Consider the following 16,895-nt stretch of genomic DNA (forward strand, 5'->3'; position numbering starts at 1 on the left):
CTTTCCACCGATGGCCAACTAGGCCATTTTCTGATTCATATGCAGCTAGAGACATGAGCTCCGGGGGGGGGGGGTTACTGGTTAGTTCATATTGTTGTTCCACCTATAGGATTGCAGATCCCTTTAGCTCCTTGGGTACTTTCTCTAGCTCCTCCATTGGGGGCCCTGTAGTCCATCCAATAGCTGACTGTGAGCATCCACTTATGTGTTTGCTAGGCCCTGGCATAGTCTCACAAGAGACAGCTATATCTGGGTCCTTTCAGCAAAATCTTGCTAGTGTATGCAATGGTGTCAGCGTTTGGAAGTTGATTATGGGATGGATTCCCGGGTACACTCTTAATAGAAACATATACTTAATTTAACAGAATATTTGTTTGTTTGTTTGTTTGTTTGTTTGTTTGTTTATTGTTAGGTGTGAAATGGCTGTGAACACAGCTGTACTGCACCTTTTTGCCTACAGGAGCACCATCAACCTGAGTAATGCATGTCTCACTTTCTAGTATGCAGATGGTGTTGCTCTTTTCTGCATGCTTATCTGTTTTGCCTTTTTCTGGGCCATATTTATCCTCCAATACTATTCTGGTAGAAAAATATTCTAGAAAAGGGATCAAGGGAATTACTAGAGAAGCAACTGGCTCTGACTTGTGATGTTGAGGTTTCTCTGAGAGTTAAAGGTTAATATATAACTTGCTTTTGCTGACACTAAACTGTGACTTTATGTGTGCATTGTGCTTGTTGATGACATTGTTACATGGGGTTTTTTTTGGAAAATAATGGCCTTGAGGAAAATAATAAAAAGGTTTTTGATTGTGTATTATTGCATAACAAGGAAGTCTGTGACCAATAAAAGACAGAGGTGAACTCAGAGAAGGAAAGAAAGAGAGAGACAGAGATAGAGACAGAAAGAGGGACAGAGAGAGAAAGAGAGGACCTGAAAGCTGTATCCAAGTTCATCTTCAGAACAGCAATGAGTGACCTGTCAGCCTTCACATGCATTCTTGCCTAAAACTCTGATTTTGCACTGATCCAATCCTCCCATACCCGACCCTCGAAACAACTGAGGCTGGTCCTCAGCAATTTATTTATTTTGGCTGAGAAATAAATGAGTTAAAGAGCTACCACACTGTATCATGACAGATACTGGTTAATTATAAAAGGAAACAAGCACCTTCTTAACCACCTCTTCTCCAAATGTCCAAAGTGACCATCACTAGTACTGAGATAAATTAATGGCACTCAAATCCTCATATGATGTGCTCCAGAGACACATAACACTACTGTGCTCTTCTTACCAAAACATATAACCTAATTATACCTAAATATAATTGTTTAATAGCTTGAAAAAATAGAACTGAAAGATGTTCTGCAACATTACTGGCATTTAGTATATGAAAATATGAAGAGTAAGCAAGATTGAAGAATTGTCTCCCCTTCAAAGTACTCCTAAGGATTGGCTGCATACCAAGCAGTAGATACCAACCAAAAAAACAAAAAAGTCATGGCATCTTTGGAGTTTTCTTTTCTCATAATGTTGTGCCAACAATTTTCTTTTTTTAAAAAAATCTTATTTTTAATTTTACACACACATACACACACACACATATATATATATATATATATATATATATATATATATATATATACACACATACATATATGTTCTCTCATTTGATGATACAGTTTTTCCCATATATTTGAAGGATTTCAGTTTAGTGTTTTTATGGGATACCTAAGTGTACAAATCTCTGCATCTATATCTGTTTCTTTCGTCCGTTAATGAACTAATTTCCTTCTATTTTATTGTCTTTTCCTATTCCAGTGTGTTAGTTTTTGTTTTATTTTCTTAAAATCCCTTAGAAAACAGCTTTTTTTTTAAAATGAGAGACTGAAGATGGTTGAATCTGGATGGGAGAGAAGGTAGGGAGGAACTGGAAAGAGTAAAGGGAAGGGAAACCATAATAATGACATATTATGTGAGAAAAATGAGCATTCTTTTTTATATAAACACAAAATAAAACATAATTTGTTTAAATGACTGATAGGTCGTTGTCACTATAGTATGCATATGTAAGACCACATCCCTAAAACTCCATGTTAGACCACTAGAGGATAACTGGTACCATATAAATCTTGGATAACATTTTATAGCCTGGAATTCAAATGCCCCTCAACCAGAAGGATCCTAAGTACCTTTATATGGTGAACACCCAGACTTGTTTCTTGTATGATTTGCAGGTGATTACAATACATGACCACCATTAAGGATGTTTGTTCCTTGGTAGATCACAATAAGATTCAGCTTTAGGGAAGGGCTGACTGTGGAAAACCTGTCTAGGGTTCTCGAGGAAATAGCATGTGGGAGGTTTGCAGTTCCTTTGCACATTGCTTCAACAAAATGCCTAAAGCTGAAGTTTCTTTTTAAACTGTTCATTCAGAAAGAAGATTATTCATTAGCAAGTTTCAGCTGTGTCTCTGCAGCTGCTTAAGTGAACATGTCTCTGTTGTGCTATATGTAGCATAGTATAATGTGGAGAATTGTGTGTAAGACCAACCTTCTGTCATTAGAAGAAAGTGACAATGTGCTATGTAATCCTGTTTGTGTTTAGAACTACATGCAAAATTTTGGGGGTGTGTGAAGTATATTGTTAGGTTTATCTTGTTCGAGTATTTACACTATTACTTTCTAAACAAAGCTGAAATTTTATGTTAGACCCTCCCAAGTGTCCTTTTTGACATCCCTTTTTGAGAAAAATCTAGTACTCACATTTGTGGCATTAGGAAGTGTATGGTTTTGTTTGAGAGTAAGAATGTAGTGAGAGTTACATCTTACATACCATCTTATATACCAGAGGAATCAACAGTGAAACTCAGCTTGTATTACAGTTTCCAAGGAAAAAATAATGTTTGTGTATTAGAAAACCACAAAACTCACCTGTTTGGTACTACTATAAACTGCCAAAGGATGTACCAAGAATTGAGAAGTTACAGGGCTGGAGAGATGGCTCAGAGGTTAAGAGCACTCAGTGCTCTTCCAGAGGTCTTGAGTTCAATTCCCAGCAACCACATGGTGGCTCACAACCACCTACAATGGTATGTGATGCCCTCTTCTGGTGTGTCTGACAGCTATTGTGTACTCACATAAACGAAGAATTGAGAAGTTGCAGATGAAGTATGCAATTTGTCTCTGTAATCCTTTCTTGTCTCCTTTGATGGAAGCATCCTATGTAAAGCTTATAGTCTTTGTTTCTGTTGTCCTTTGTCCTTTTGGTGCCCCTTCCCTTCAAGTTCTGGTCTCTCCCCCAATCTTCCTCATCTCTCTCTCCAACTTCTATGTTTCCTGCAGCTTCTTCTCTCTCTTGGCAGTCAACTGTATTCCCAGTGCTCCCTTTAGGTTCCCACTTAAGGACGTCAGCCTCAGAATGAATGCATGTAAATTTTTACTTTTAGAAAGCAAAGAAATGAATTTCTAATGATGATTCCAGGGTTGAGCTTTGTGGGTCTTTTTCCATTAAAAAAAATATATCTTCAATAAAAATAAATAAGTAGACGAACAAACATGCTGTCAACAAAAAAGAAAAACCAAACAGGTTTTTTCCGTTAATGAACTAATGACGACAACTAAGCGAGATATGTGCTCCTGGATCAGCTCTCTCCAGATGGAAGAGTGGAACTCCCTAAATGTTGGTTTGCCAGCTTGGAAAATGATACCACTCATCTTAGGAAGCATCTTTGCATTTAGGAATTACTCATTGAAGTAGTTGAGATAAAAGGACACTATGTGGCAGTTTTCAATGATTTTAGTTATGCATGCATTTAAGTAAATTATTGTAATTTCTGAGTATCATAAAGTAGAGCAGGCAGGAACATGACTGCAATGGATTTGCATAATTATCTGTATGGATTTTAATAAAAATTAAAGTTTCGCCTTCTGTAATATATCTTGATAACAACAACTAACCACTCAAGAAACGTCAAAACATAAAAGTTATATTTAAATAAGTCCAATCCAATATTTGGAGATGCAACATATCTTCTTATTGATTGATTGATTGATTGATTCACTCTACAGCCTGCTCCCCTATCAGTCACTTTTTCCCACAATCTTTTTCCCATCTCCCCCTCCGTCTCTCCTCTGAGTGGGTAGAGGTCTCCTGTACATCCCCCAACCCTGGCACATTCAAGTCTCTGCAAGGCTACGTGCATCCTGTCCCACTGAGGCCAGAAAATGCAGCCCAGCTAGAAGAACATATCACACTTACAAGCAACAGCTTTTTGGATAGCCCTTATTCCAGTTGTTCGGGACTCACATGAAAGCCATCTGCATATCTCTATACATGTATGGGAGGCCTAGGTCCAGCCCATGTATGTTCTATGGTTGGTGATTCAGACTCTGAAAGCTCCAAAGGTCTAGGTTAGTTGGTTCTGTTGGGCTTCCTGAGTAATCCCTATCCCCTTCAGGGCCCTCAATCTTTCTTCCTATTCTTCCATAAGAGTCCCCAAGCTACATCCACTGTGGTAGATGTTGTGGGTGTCTGTATCTATCTGAGTCAGCTGCTGGGTGGAGCCTCTCAGAGGACAGTCATGCTAGACTCCTTTCTGCAAGCATAACAGAGTATCATTAATAGTACCAGACACTGGCTCTTGCCCATGGGATGGGTCCTTAGTTGGGCTGGTTATTGATTGGCCATTCCCTCAGTCTCTGCTACATCCCATGTCCCTGCATTTCTTGAGAACAGGATAAATTTTGGGTCAAAAGTTTTGTGGGTGTGTTGCTGTCCCTAATGCTCCACTAGGATTCCTGCCTTGCTACAGGATGAGGCCTCTTCAGGTTCCATATCTCCAATGCTGTGAGTCATAGCTAAGATCACCCCCATTGACTCTTGGGTGCCTCCCTAATCCCAGGTCTCTTTCTTTTCCTAGAGATGGCCCACACATCTCCACACCCTACAGTTGCAGATTTACATTCATTCTCTTGGCCATCTGGCCATCATCCTGTCCCTCCCCATACATGATCCTGAACCCAGCCCCCATTCCCCTCCATATCCCCCTCCCACCCAGTTCTCTCCCTCCATCTGTCTCTTATGCCTATTTTATACCCCCTTCTAAGTGAAAGTCAAGCATCCTCCTTTGTGCTTTCCTTCTTGTTTAGCTTCCTTGCGTTGTGGAGTATAGCATTAGTATTCTGTATTTTATGGCTAATATCCACTTATCAGATATTATACCATGCATGTCCTTTTCAGACTGGGTTACCTCACTTAGGAGGGTATTCTCAAGTTCTATCCATTTGCCTGAAATTTTTTATTATGCCTTTTCTTAATAGCTAAATAGTATTCCATGATGTAGGTGTACCACATTTTCTTTATCCACTCAGTTGCAGGACATCTGGGTTGCTTCCAGTTTTAGGCCATTATGAATAAAGCTGCTGTGAACATAGTTGAGCAAATGTGTTTGTAGGATGGTGGCGGATCTCCTTGGGAATATGCCCATGAGTGGTATAGCTGGGTCTTGAGGTAAACCTATTTCCAGGTTTCTGAGAAACTTCCAAGTTGATTTCCATAGTGGTTGTACAAGATTGCATTCCTAGGAACAATAGAAGAGTGTTCCCCTTGGGCCACATCCAAGCCATCATGTGATTTTATTTGAGTTTTTGATATTAGCCATTCTGATGTGTGTAAGATGGAACCTCAGAAATGTTTTGATTTTCATTTCCCTGATGACTTACAAACTTTGAATGTCTTTAAGTCATTCTCTGCCATTTGAAATTCCTCTGTTGACAATCTCTGTTTAGCTCTGTATTTCATTTTTAATTGGGTTTATTTGGGTTTCTGGTGTCTAATTTCTTGAGATCTTTTAATATGAATTTTGGATATTAGGTCTCTGACAGATGTATGGTTGGTAAAGTTTCTTTCCAAATCTGTGAGCTGTCATTTTGTCCTATTGACAGTGTCCTTTGCCTTTGTCCTTTTGCTTTTTAGTTTCATGAGGTCCCATTTATCAATTATTGATCTTAGAACCTGAGCTACAGGTGTTCTGTTTGGGAAATTGTCTCCTGTACCAATGATTCAAGGGTGCTTCCCACTTTCTCTTCTATGAGATTTAGTGTATCTGACTTTAAGTTGAGGTCCTTGATCTACATAGATTTGAGTTTTGTGCAGGGTGACAAATGTGGATTTATTTTCATTCTTCTACATCTAGACACTCACTTAGACCAGCATCGTTTGTTGCTGATGCTTTCCTTTTTCCATTGTATGGCTTTGGCTTCTTTGTCAAAATCAAGTGTCCATAGGTGTGTACGTTTATTTCTGGTTCTTTGATTTGATCCCATTGGTCAAAATGTTTGTTTCTGTACCAGTACCATGCAATTTTTATCACAATTGCTCTTAGTACAGCTTGAAGACAGGGATGGTGATTCCTCCAGAAATGCTTTTATTGTTTAGGATTATTTTTATTTTCCTGCATTTTTGTTTTCCATATGAACTTGAGAATTGCTCTTTAAAGTACTGTGAAAAATTGTACTGGAATTTTGATGGATATCGCATTGAATTTGTAGATTGCTTTTGATAAGTTGACCATTTTCACTATGATAATCCTAGCTATCCATGAGCATGGGAGATCTTTCCATTTCTTCAGTTTCTTTCTTCAGGGACTTGAAATTCTTGTCATGGAGATCTTTCACTTGCTTGGTTAAACTTACACCAAGATATTTTATATTATTCATGGCTATTGTAAAGAGTGTTGTTTCCATAATTTCTTTCTTGGTACATTTGTCATTTGTATAAAAGAGGGTTTCTTTGAGTTAATTTTGTATTCAGTCACTTTGCTGAAGCTGTTTATCAGCTGTAGGAATTCTCTGGTGGAATTTTGGGGATTGCTTATGTATAGTATCATATCATTCACAAATAACAAATCTTTGACTTCTCCATTTCCAATTTGTATACCCTTGATCTCCTTTAGTTGTCTTATTGTTCTGGCTAGAATTTCAAGTACTATATTAAACAGGTAGGGAGAGAACCAGCAGCCTTATTGTGTAATTTTAATGTAATTGCCTTAAGTTTCTCTTCAGGAAGTTTGATGTTAGCTATTGACTTGCTGTACATTGCTTTGAGTGTGTTTTGTATGTGCCTTCTATGCCTTATCTGTCTAAGACTTTTAACATGAAGGGGTATTGGATTTTACCAAAGGCTTTTTGTCAGCACCTAATGAGATGATCATATTTTTTTCTTTCAGCTTGTTTATATGGTAGAGTATGTTGATGAATTTTCATATATTGAACTATCCCTGTATCCCTACTTGATCATGGTATATGATGTTTTATATGTGCTCCTGGATTCAGGTTGCAAGTATTTTATTAAGTATTTTTGTATTAATGTCCACAAGAGAAATTGGTCTGAAGTTTTCTTTTGATGTTGAGTTTTTTGTGTGCTTTAGATATCAGGGTGATTGTGGCTTCATAGAATGAGTATTGCAGTGTTCCTTCTGTTTCTATTTTGTGGAAAGGTTTGCGGACTGTTGGTATTAGCTGTTCTTTGAAAATCTGGTAGAATTGTGCACTAAAATTCTGGCTTTTGTTTTTTTCATTTTGGTTGGGAGGCTTTTAATGACTGCTTCTGTTTCTTTGGGAGTTATAGGGCTGTTTAAATATTTATCTGATCTTGATTTAACTTTGGTAAGTGGTATCTGTCTAGAAAATCATCCATATCTTAAGATTTTCTGATTTTTATGAAATAAGACCTAAGGATTTTTTTAATTTCTTCAGTGTCTGTTGTTATGTCTCCCTTTCCATTTCTGATTTTGTTTATTTTGGTACTATTCCTCTTGTCTTTTGAGTAGTTTGATTAAGGGTTTGTCTATTTTGTTAATTTTCTCAAAGAACCAGCTCTTGTTTTTGTTAATTTTTTGTATAGTTCTCTTAGTTCTCTTAATTTCCAACCGATTGGTTTCAGGACTGATATTATTTCCTACCTTGTCCTCCTCTTTGATGTACTTGCTCCTTTTTGTTTTCTAGAGCTTTCAAGTATACTTTTAAATTCTGGTATTAGAACTTTCTAATTTCTTTACGGAGCCATTTAATGCTATGAACTTTCCTCTTAATACTGCTTCCATTTTGTCCCATAAATTTGGGTATGTTGTGCCTTCATTTTCATTGAATTCTAGAAAGTCTTTTAGCTTCTTCCCTGACCCAGAGATTATTTAATAGAAAGTTGTTCAATGTCAATGAGTACATAGGCTTTCCAATGTTTCTGTTGTTGCTGAAGTCCAGCTTTAGTGCATGATGGTCTCAAGGTGTGATTTCAATGTTCTTGTATCTGTTGAGGCTTGCTTTGTAACCGACTATATGGTCAATTTTGGAGAAGGATCCATGAGGTGCTGAGAAGAAAGTGTATTCTTCTATGTTTGGGTGAAATATTTATAATATCTGTTAGGTTCATTATTTCTCTGTTTAGTTTTTGTCTGAATGACCTTTAATTGGAGTGGGGGTGTTGAAGTCTCCCACTATTAACTTGGGTGGTTCAATGTGTGATTTAAGCTTTAGCAATGTTTTTTTTACAAATATGAGTGCTCTTGTGTTTGGGGCATAGATGTTCAGAATTGAGATATCATCTTGATAGATTTTTTCCTTTGAAGAGTATGAAGTATCCTTTCCTGCCTCTTTTGATTAATTTAGGTTAGCTGAAAATTTATTTAATTAGGTATTAGAATGGCTACTCCAGCTTGCTTCTTCTTTCTTCCTTCCTTTCTTTCTTTCTTTTATTCTTTTTTCTTTTTCTTTTTCTTTTCTTCTTTTTATTTTTTTAAGAAGATCATTTAGTTTATTGATTCAGAAAGGTCAGACAGAATTCATCATTCATATCATCACCCATTTGCTAGGTTTACTTGGGTTTTCTTTTTCATTTAAAAACAAAAAACTATTTTTAAATCTTCATTCTTTTTTTGCTCTTGATTATTTTCTATTTTCCTTTGTTGAAAATAGTTTTTTTCTTTACAACATATTCTGACTACATTTTCCTCTTTTCCAAATCCTCTTGGATATCTCTCATCACCAAATGAGGCCTCCAATACAAGGAATATGTTATATCTAATAACATTGCTTAGCAAAGTGGCCCCACAGGAACCCCCCCACCCCCACCCAAACAACCCAGACTGTTGTTCCAGCTTGCTTCTTGAGTCCATTTGCTTGGAAAACTTTTTCCAACCCTTTACCCTGAGGTAATATTTATCTTTATTGCTGATGACTGTGTTTCTTATATGCAATAGAATTATGAATCCAGTTTTCACATCCATTCTGATAGCCTGTGTCTTTTTAGGGGAGAATTGAGTCCATGGATGTTGAAAGATAGTAATGACCAGTAATTGCAATTTCCTATTATTTTGATGTTGATGGTATGTGTGTGTGTGTGTGTGTGTGTGTGTGTGAGTGTGTACTTCTCTTGTTTTGCTGGTATGGAATTACTCATTTCCTGTTTTGTTTTGTTTTGTTTTGTTTTTTTTAGATGTAGTTAACATTCTTGAGTGCCGGAAGCCATGGCCTCAGCCATGGCCTTGTGGAAAATTTCTAGCTTACATAAACAGCCCTGAGAGCACATTCGTGTTCATAACAGAAAGAATATTTGTGGGTAGAGAGGGCACAGAATAAAGTTTTTCAGAGCTTGATCAGTAAAATTGTCTTGTTCTCATTCTTCATGTTTCTTGTCCCTCTCACTCTCTCTCCCCTGCCCTAGGTCCCTGCTGACTATCCTTGCAGGTCGAGGCACTTGGGTTGAAGTTTTCCTTCTGGTATTCTCTGTAGAGCTGGATTTGTGGATAGATATTTTTTAAATCTGGATTTGACTTGAAATATCTTGTTTTCTCCATCAATTGTGATTGAGAGTTTTTCAGGGTATAGTGATCTAGGTTGGCATCCATGGTTTTTTAGAGGTTGGAAGATATCTGTTCAGGCCCCTCTAGATTTTAGAGTCTACGTTGAGAACTACAGTGTGATTCTGATAGTTCTGCCTTTGTATATTATCTGACCTTTTCCCCTTGCTACTTTTAATACCCTTCCTTTGTTCTGTAGATTTTCGTTTTGATTATTATATGGGAGGAGGACTTTTATTTTCCTAGTCCAGTCTTATTAGTGTTTTATAAGCTTCTTGTATGTTTATAGGCATCTCTTTCTTTAGTTTGGGAAAGTTTTCTTCTATGATTTTGTTGAAAATATTTTCTAGCTCTTGAAGCTGGGAGTTTTCTCCTCCTTCTATTCCTATGATTCTTTGGTTAGGTCTTTTCACGGTACCCTAGATTTCCTGGCTGTTTTGTGTCAGAAAATTATTAGGTTTATCATTTTCTCTAATGGTTGTATCAACTTCCTTCTATTGTGTCTTCTATAACTGAGATTCTCTCTTCCATCTCTTGTGTTCTGTTGGTGATGCTTGTATCTATTGTTCCTGTTCTCTTCTCTAAATTTTTCATCACCAGAATTCCCTTAGTTTGTGTTTTCCTCATTGCTTCTATTTCTACTTTTATGTCTCGCAGTTTTATTTATTTCTTTCACTTGTTCAATCTTATTTTCCTATATACATTTAAGGGATTTATTTCTTTCCTCTTCAAAGACTTCTACCTGTTTATATGTTCCTGTATTTCTTTAAGGTATTTTTTCATTTTCTCTTTAAAAGTCTCTATCATCTTAATAAGATTGCATTTAAGATAATTTTCTTGTGCTTTTGCTGTGTTAAGATATCCAGGGCTTGCTGTAATTGGGGACCTGTGCTCTAAAGGTGTCATTGTTTTAACTTTTGTTGATTATGTTCTTTCAAGTGCCTTTAGCCATCTGGATGGTTTTAGTCCTTGGATGTTCCTGCTGTAATAGGTATTGAGAGTTGGAGTTCACTTTGGTTGTCCTGGTGTGGCAGATCTCTGATGGGTGACCAAGTCAGCTCAGTCAGTCAACAGGATCTCAAGGGAGGGAGGGAGGATTAAAAAGAAAAAGATAATTAGACAACACTATATAACAGGACTCCAGCCAGTGTCGAGGCTGAAGCAGGTTTATTTTTCTTCAGTCTGCTTTTATACCATTCTAGGTACTTTCAAAGAATAGAGCCAGTTCTTAGATCAAAGACAAGTAATCAAGGAAATAAACAAAGAGATCAAACAAGGCAATAAACAAAGCCCCCTGGTCACTGTTTCTAGGGGTTATCAGGATGACCAAGATAAAAGGAATGTCACACATTCCTAGGTTGAGTTTACCTTGAGCTTTGTATTAGCCCAAATGCAAATATCCTTATCTGACTACTCTCACAATGACAAATTCTTACCAAATTTCTGGAAGCAGCCTCAAAAGCTCTCCACAGATGGGTATCCTTGGGCTATATGGTTCTGCCTCAGCAAGTCTGTATGGTTTGGAGCTTTAGGTCTGATGAACGTGGGCAGAGATGTGGAGGGGAAATGAAGGTTCAACTGGCCTAGCAAACTGCTCAGGGCAGCTTGGAATGCCCAGCGGACTCAGGAATCTGGGAAGATGGATGGGGAAAGAGAATCTTACCTGTATGATTCAGGAACAGCAGGTCTAATGGAGGTGAGAGGAGAGGTGAAAAGGTTGTCCTGGGATAGCAGGATGCTCAGAGGACTCAGCAATCAGGGAAGATGCATAGGGGAAGGGAAGGGAAGCTTACCTGTATGGTTAAGGACCCACAGGTATGATGAGAGAAGGGGGAGAATGGAGGTCCTCCTGGCTGCTCAGATCAGTTTGACCTGAGCACTCAACAAGCTGGGATGATCAAATGAAATTTTTGATGTGTTTTTAGATTCAGTTTGTGAGAAATTTATTGAGGATTTTTACATCGATATTCAGAAGCAAAATTGGTCTGAAATTCTCTTTGTTGAGTCTTTGTGCTGTTTAGGTATCAGGTATGTAGTTATGGCCTCATAGGATGGATTTAGCAGTGTTCTTTCTGTTTCTCTGTTGTAGAATTGTTTGAGGAGTATTGCTATTAGCCCTTCTTTGAAAGCCTGGTAGAATTCTGTGCTAAAATCATCTGGACCTGAGTGGTTTTTACTTGAACCGTTTTTAATGACTTCTTCTATTTTCTTAAGGGTCATAGAACTGTTTAGATAATTTACCTGATCTTGATTTAACTTTGGTAAATGGTATCTGCCTAGAAAATCATCCATTTTGTTTAGATTTTGGTCCCCCCAAAACTGGAGGGGGGTGCTTTCTCTAAAACTGTTGCCTGTCTGTAGAATCTGTCCCCCCAACCCCATCCCCACCCCCACCCCTGGGCTGTGAATGCACCTAATCCTGCAGAGACTTGATGTACCAAGGTGGGAAATAATCAGGGAGGTGGAAGGAGGAGGTGCTCACCATCTCAGAGGAAAAGGTGAGGGGGAAGAAGGGAGGGACTATGTGAGGGGGGATCAGGAGGGGAAAATGATTGGAATGTAAATAAAAAATAAATAAAAAGTTTTTTAAAGGAGCATACCATATACTGAATTAACATTCATCATTTGTGTGTGATGAGGGCTTACCTATATATACTATGTAGAAATGTACTTCACTATTTCAAATATCATTTATATTATGTAATCATGTCCATGTTGATTTGGGTACAAACAAGCTTTGTATACTTTCATAATTTGAGCTGTCAATGCTAACCTCACTTGCTGTTTGTCAATATCCAAGCTATAGTTTCTTCTGTTATTACTGAAGATAGAATACAGATGCAGGATAAAGCATCAGTGACTAAAGTGATGCACAGTGCAGCATCCAAGGTGGAGCAGCAAGTTACTAGTTGTCAACAAAGCCACTATGCTCATCACAGATGCTTAGTATCCCAGGTTAGGAGAGATTCCCTCTTAAACATAGGTGAGGAAGACAAAGGTTGCTCTTCTATACTCTTGAATTTGGGGAAAACTGTTATGAAGAAACTCTAAGTGTGGATTTTTACATATTTTCAAATATTCATGCAGTTTTATCCTGAAATTTTTGACAATCACTTAGGCCCCATACAAAATGTGAATTCTTACAGCTATGATTTATTTCCCCAACTGGAACTTGTATCGTCCATTCACAATTCTTCATTTTCTCCAGAGATTCTTCATGGCATTTTTCACCTCTGCATTTCTCAGAGTATAAATCAGGGGGTTGAACATGGGTGTCAAAATACAATAAAACACAGCTACTATTTTGTCTATGGACAGAGTAGATGATGGTCTCATGTAAATAAATATACAGGGCACAAAGAACAAAGCAACAACAGTGAAGTGGGCTCCACAGGTAGACAGAGCTTTCCGTCTTCCCTCTGCACTGTGGGACCTCAAAGTGCGCAGGATGACAATGTACGAGGCAGCCAGCATGAGGAAGTTCAACAGGCAAATCACACCACTGTTGGCCACCACCAGCAGGCCAATGACATATGTGTCAGTGCAGGCCAGCTCCAGTAAAGGATACAAGTCACACACAAAGTGGTTTATCACATTGGGACCACAGAAGGGCAACTGAAGGACCAGAAAGAGCTGAGCTGTTGAATGCAGGATGCCACCCAGCCAAGCCACTGCCACCAGCACAATACAGACATGCCTGGTCATGGTGGTGGTATAGTGTAGGGGCTTGCAGATGGCCACATAGCGGTCATAGGCCATCACTGTGAGCAGAATGATCTCAGTTCCTCCCAATAAATGAGCCACAAAGAACTGGGCCAAGCAGCCCTCAAAAGAGATGGCTCTTCCCTCATGCAGGGAGTCAGCGATGAGTTTGGGTGTCATACAAGAGGAATAGCAAGTATCAATAAAGGAAAGATATGAGAGGAAAAAGTACATAGGAGAACCTAGGGTGGGGCTGAAGGTAATCGTGATAATGATGAGCATGTTGCCCCCAACAGAGACCAGGAAGACCAGCAGAAAAAGCCCAAACAACATCCTCTGCACCTGGGGGTTCTGGGAGAGACCCAGCATGAAAAATTCTGTGACATTGCGTGGACTATCCATGAACTCTCAGCTGCATCCAGAGACTTACCAAGGAAGTTCAGTTACTGACTCTTTGAAACATTTCAAGTAACTGGAGGCTGAAGGAAAACAGTTTTTACAGAGTATAGTTATTCTAAATTCTGAATCCCAAAATAAAGACCTATTAGCAATATAAATCATGTTATTTCTAGTTAGTTATTTCAGGGAAGTATAAAGGAATAGACAAAATAAATACCCCTTAAGCTATTGTATTTTTTGCTTTGGGGCATGTAAGAAGCAGTACATTTTTATCATGCGTGTACATGGGGGGATGTCTGTGGGTGTGGGTGTGCCTGTGTGTGTCTGTCTTTGTGGTTTGATGCATGGATATCTGGGTGCTCACATGTGTGCACAGTTGTATATGCATATGTGTGCAGAAGCCAGAGGCTGACATCAGGGGTTTTTCTCAGCTACTCCTTGTCTTATATATTGAGGCATAGCCTCTCTCACTGAGTAAGAACTAAAGCTTGCAGATATAGCTATCTGGCTAGACAACTTGCCCCAGAGACACCAGAGTCTCTGTCTCCCGCATGCTGGGAATAAAGCTGGTCTGCAACATCTGCCAGCTCTTACTGGAGTACCGGGAATCTGAATTCTCATCTTCACATTCATACAGGAAGCTCTTTGCATGCTTGCTCTTTTCATGCTTGCTCATCACCCCAATCCTCAAACCCATTTTTTTTAATTTTTAAAGACAATAATAATCGATTATAAGAATATCTTCAACAGTTCTCTTCATCCGCACCCCTACCAGTATCAGGCCTACCCCTGCTGAACTGAGTTTCAGAGTAATTAGTTGATGGAGAAAGCACCTCCAATCTTTGCATTCAGGGCAGCTACCAGACATACATCAGATCCTTTGAGTTGGAAGTGAAAGTAAAGGTAGCCATGGGTGCCTGGAGCTCCTGGACCAGTAAACATGTCCTCTTAATATTAAGAAAGGAAAGGTGGGTCCTCCTGCATGTCCTGTGTGGCACATGCCCTTCTTTCCACTGGCCCTGCCTGCCACACAGCCTGCCTCAAAGCTGGCAGGAATTGGCACCAAGTGTTAGGCCAGAGAAATACCTACAAATTGATGCCACCTGCATCAAATGCCTTAACATCAGCTTCCACAGTTCCCCTTTCATCCTGAAAGAAGAAAAGAGCTTCACTTTGGTGAAGGAAGGAAGAAAGGAAGGAAGGGAGGGAGGGAGGGAGGGAGGGAGGGAGGGAGGGAGGGAGGGAGGGAGGGAGGGAGGGAGGGATGAAGAACCTTTTCCTTCTTCAAAGCTCTTTGAAGTCTCCTGTTTTAATATTTGTACAAGCACAATGACTGAAAATGGATGCTATTCTAGCCATTCTTGATGTTTGTACCCATATAAAGTCTATGAAATTCAAGTCAAGGATTCTTTTGAGGAAACTCGACTAGACCATGTAATTTAAAATCAAATATAGTTATGCCTTTAGGAGACCTATGGGGACAGGTGGAAAGAATTATTAAACTGGAAAAAGAAATAGCAAGCTTAAGAAGGAAAATGAATATGTGTCTTCAAGACAGTGTAGATAGACTCAAAGATGGATCAAAACCACCTACTTTGTGAAGAATTAAGATGCAAATTACATGTTACTTAAAAGCATATCAGAGCACCAATATATTAATTTCACCAACTGCCTTAAGCAATTTTCCCTTAGAGTTCAAGTCTTGAGTGAGATCAAAAAGACACAATATTTCCAATTTTCTAAATCTAAAATAGAGTTGTGGCAACATCCAGTTTTCCATACATAAAATTTGACTCTTCCATTCTTTTTATCAATGGAGATACTTATGACAATTAGACTGAAATGGAGTTCTTGAAGCTTTTCTTAAAATGACATATCACTATAAAAGTTTTATAGTCTTGAATCTAAGAAAATGTTAATATTTCTTCTTTGTTAATATTTATATGTTATTTTTATTAAGATATTTACTTTACACCCAGATCACAGCTTCCTCTTCCTCCCTTCCTCCCCTCCCCCCCTCTCCCCTCTCCTCTCCATCAGCTCTTCCTCCCCTTCTCCTGAGAAAAAGGAAGGCCTGAATAAATGGGAAATTTTAATGACATATTTGAGAATGAATAGAAGTCCTTACATGACAATCATGTACTCAGAAATTTTCTTGGGAAACACTTTGTGGTATTTCTGGTTTTGTTTTTTAAACATCTGGTAAGGAACAACTAGTGACATATAATATCTTCATGTAAGGAAAATATTTCTATGCCAAAGTTGAGATACTACATTCTACAGAACATGAGAGTAGGAGCACATCCCATTAAATATGAACAGAAAACTACTGGGTTTTATATTAGATAAAATATTAGAATTGACGTTGAAAATTTATAGAACAAAAATTCTGGGGCACAGGACAAGTTTTGTTTTAAACTTTTCGTGTTTTTTTAAACTAGTCAAAGTAAGCTTCCTTATAAGAAACCTAGAGTTTAATATATGTTGTAAAGTAATTCAAAAATAATATTTTTAATGTGAAGTACCTTTGAGAATTCAAACTCAGTAAGGCTTCAAGTGCCTCAACCTGGGAAAAACTGGTGAATTATAATCTTCTTTAAAAAATATGGAAAATAATGCAGAACTCAGGCTCTAACTTTTACCTAGACAAACTAAATAAATAAATGTATATTATTCTTTTTCTTATAATAAAATACCAGATTTCTACCTTCATAACTGATAAATAAACATTCCTGTGCTCTTGCACTGATAAGTACATTTAATTGTCTCTCTATGTCAAAATACTTTCAGTCTTCCTCTTAATAAATTACACTGTAATTTAATCACAGCAGGGTACTTATGGAGGAGTTAGAGAAAGGACTGAAGGAGCTGAAGGGGTTTGCATTCCCATAGGAAGAACAACAATATCAACCAACCAGACCTCCCAGAGCTCCCAGGGA

The 16,895-nt window shown here is 38.2% G+C and overlaps 1 protein-coding gene and 1 pseudogene across 1 annotated transcript; one reads left to right on the forward strand and one right to left on the reverse strand.

The window, feature by feature from the left end:
* Positions 1 to 13,050: 13,050 nt before the first annotated feature.
* Olfr140 (olfactory receptor 140) lies at positions 13,051 to 13,959 on the reverse strand. Its single transcript, NM_020515.1, has one exon. The coding sequence runs from the start codon at positions 13,957 to 13,959 to the stop codon at positions 13,051 to 13,053; it is 909 nt and encodes a 302-aa protein (NP_065261.1).
* Positions 15,055 to 15,696, forward strand: Gm19081 (predicted gene, 19081; annotated as a pseudogene).

This window comes from Mus musculus, chromosome 2 (genome assembly GCF_000001635.26).
Source record: "Mus musculus strain C57BL/6J chromosome 2, GRCm38.p6 C57BL/6J".
Taxonomy (NCBI): domain Eukaryota; kingdom Metazoa; phylum Chordata; class Mammalia; order Rodentia; family Muridae; genus Mus; species Mus musculus.

What these genes read in the sequence shown, in the direction of transcription:
- Olfr140 (NM_020515.1), bottom strand. Translation starts at nt 13,959, where the DNA reads ATGGATAGTCCACGCAATGTCACAGAATTTTTCATGCTGGGTCTCTCC.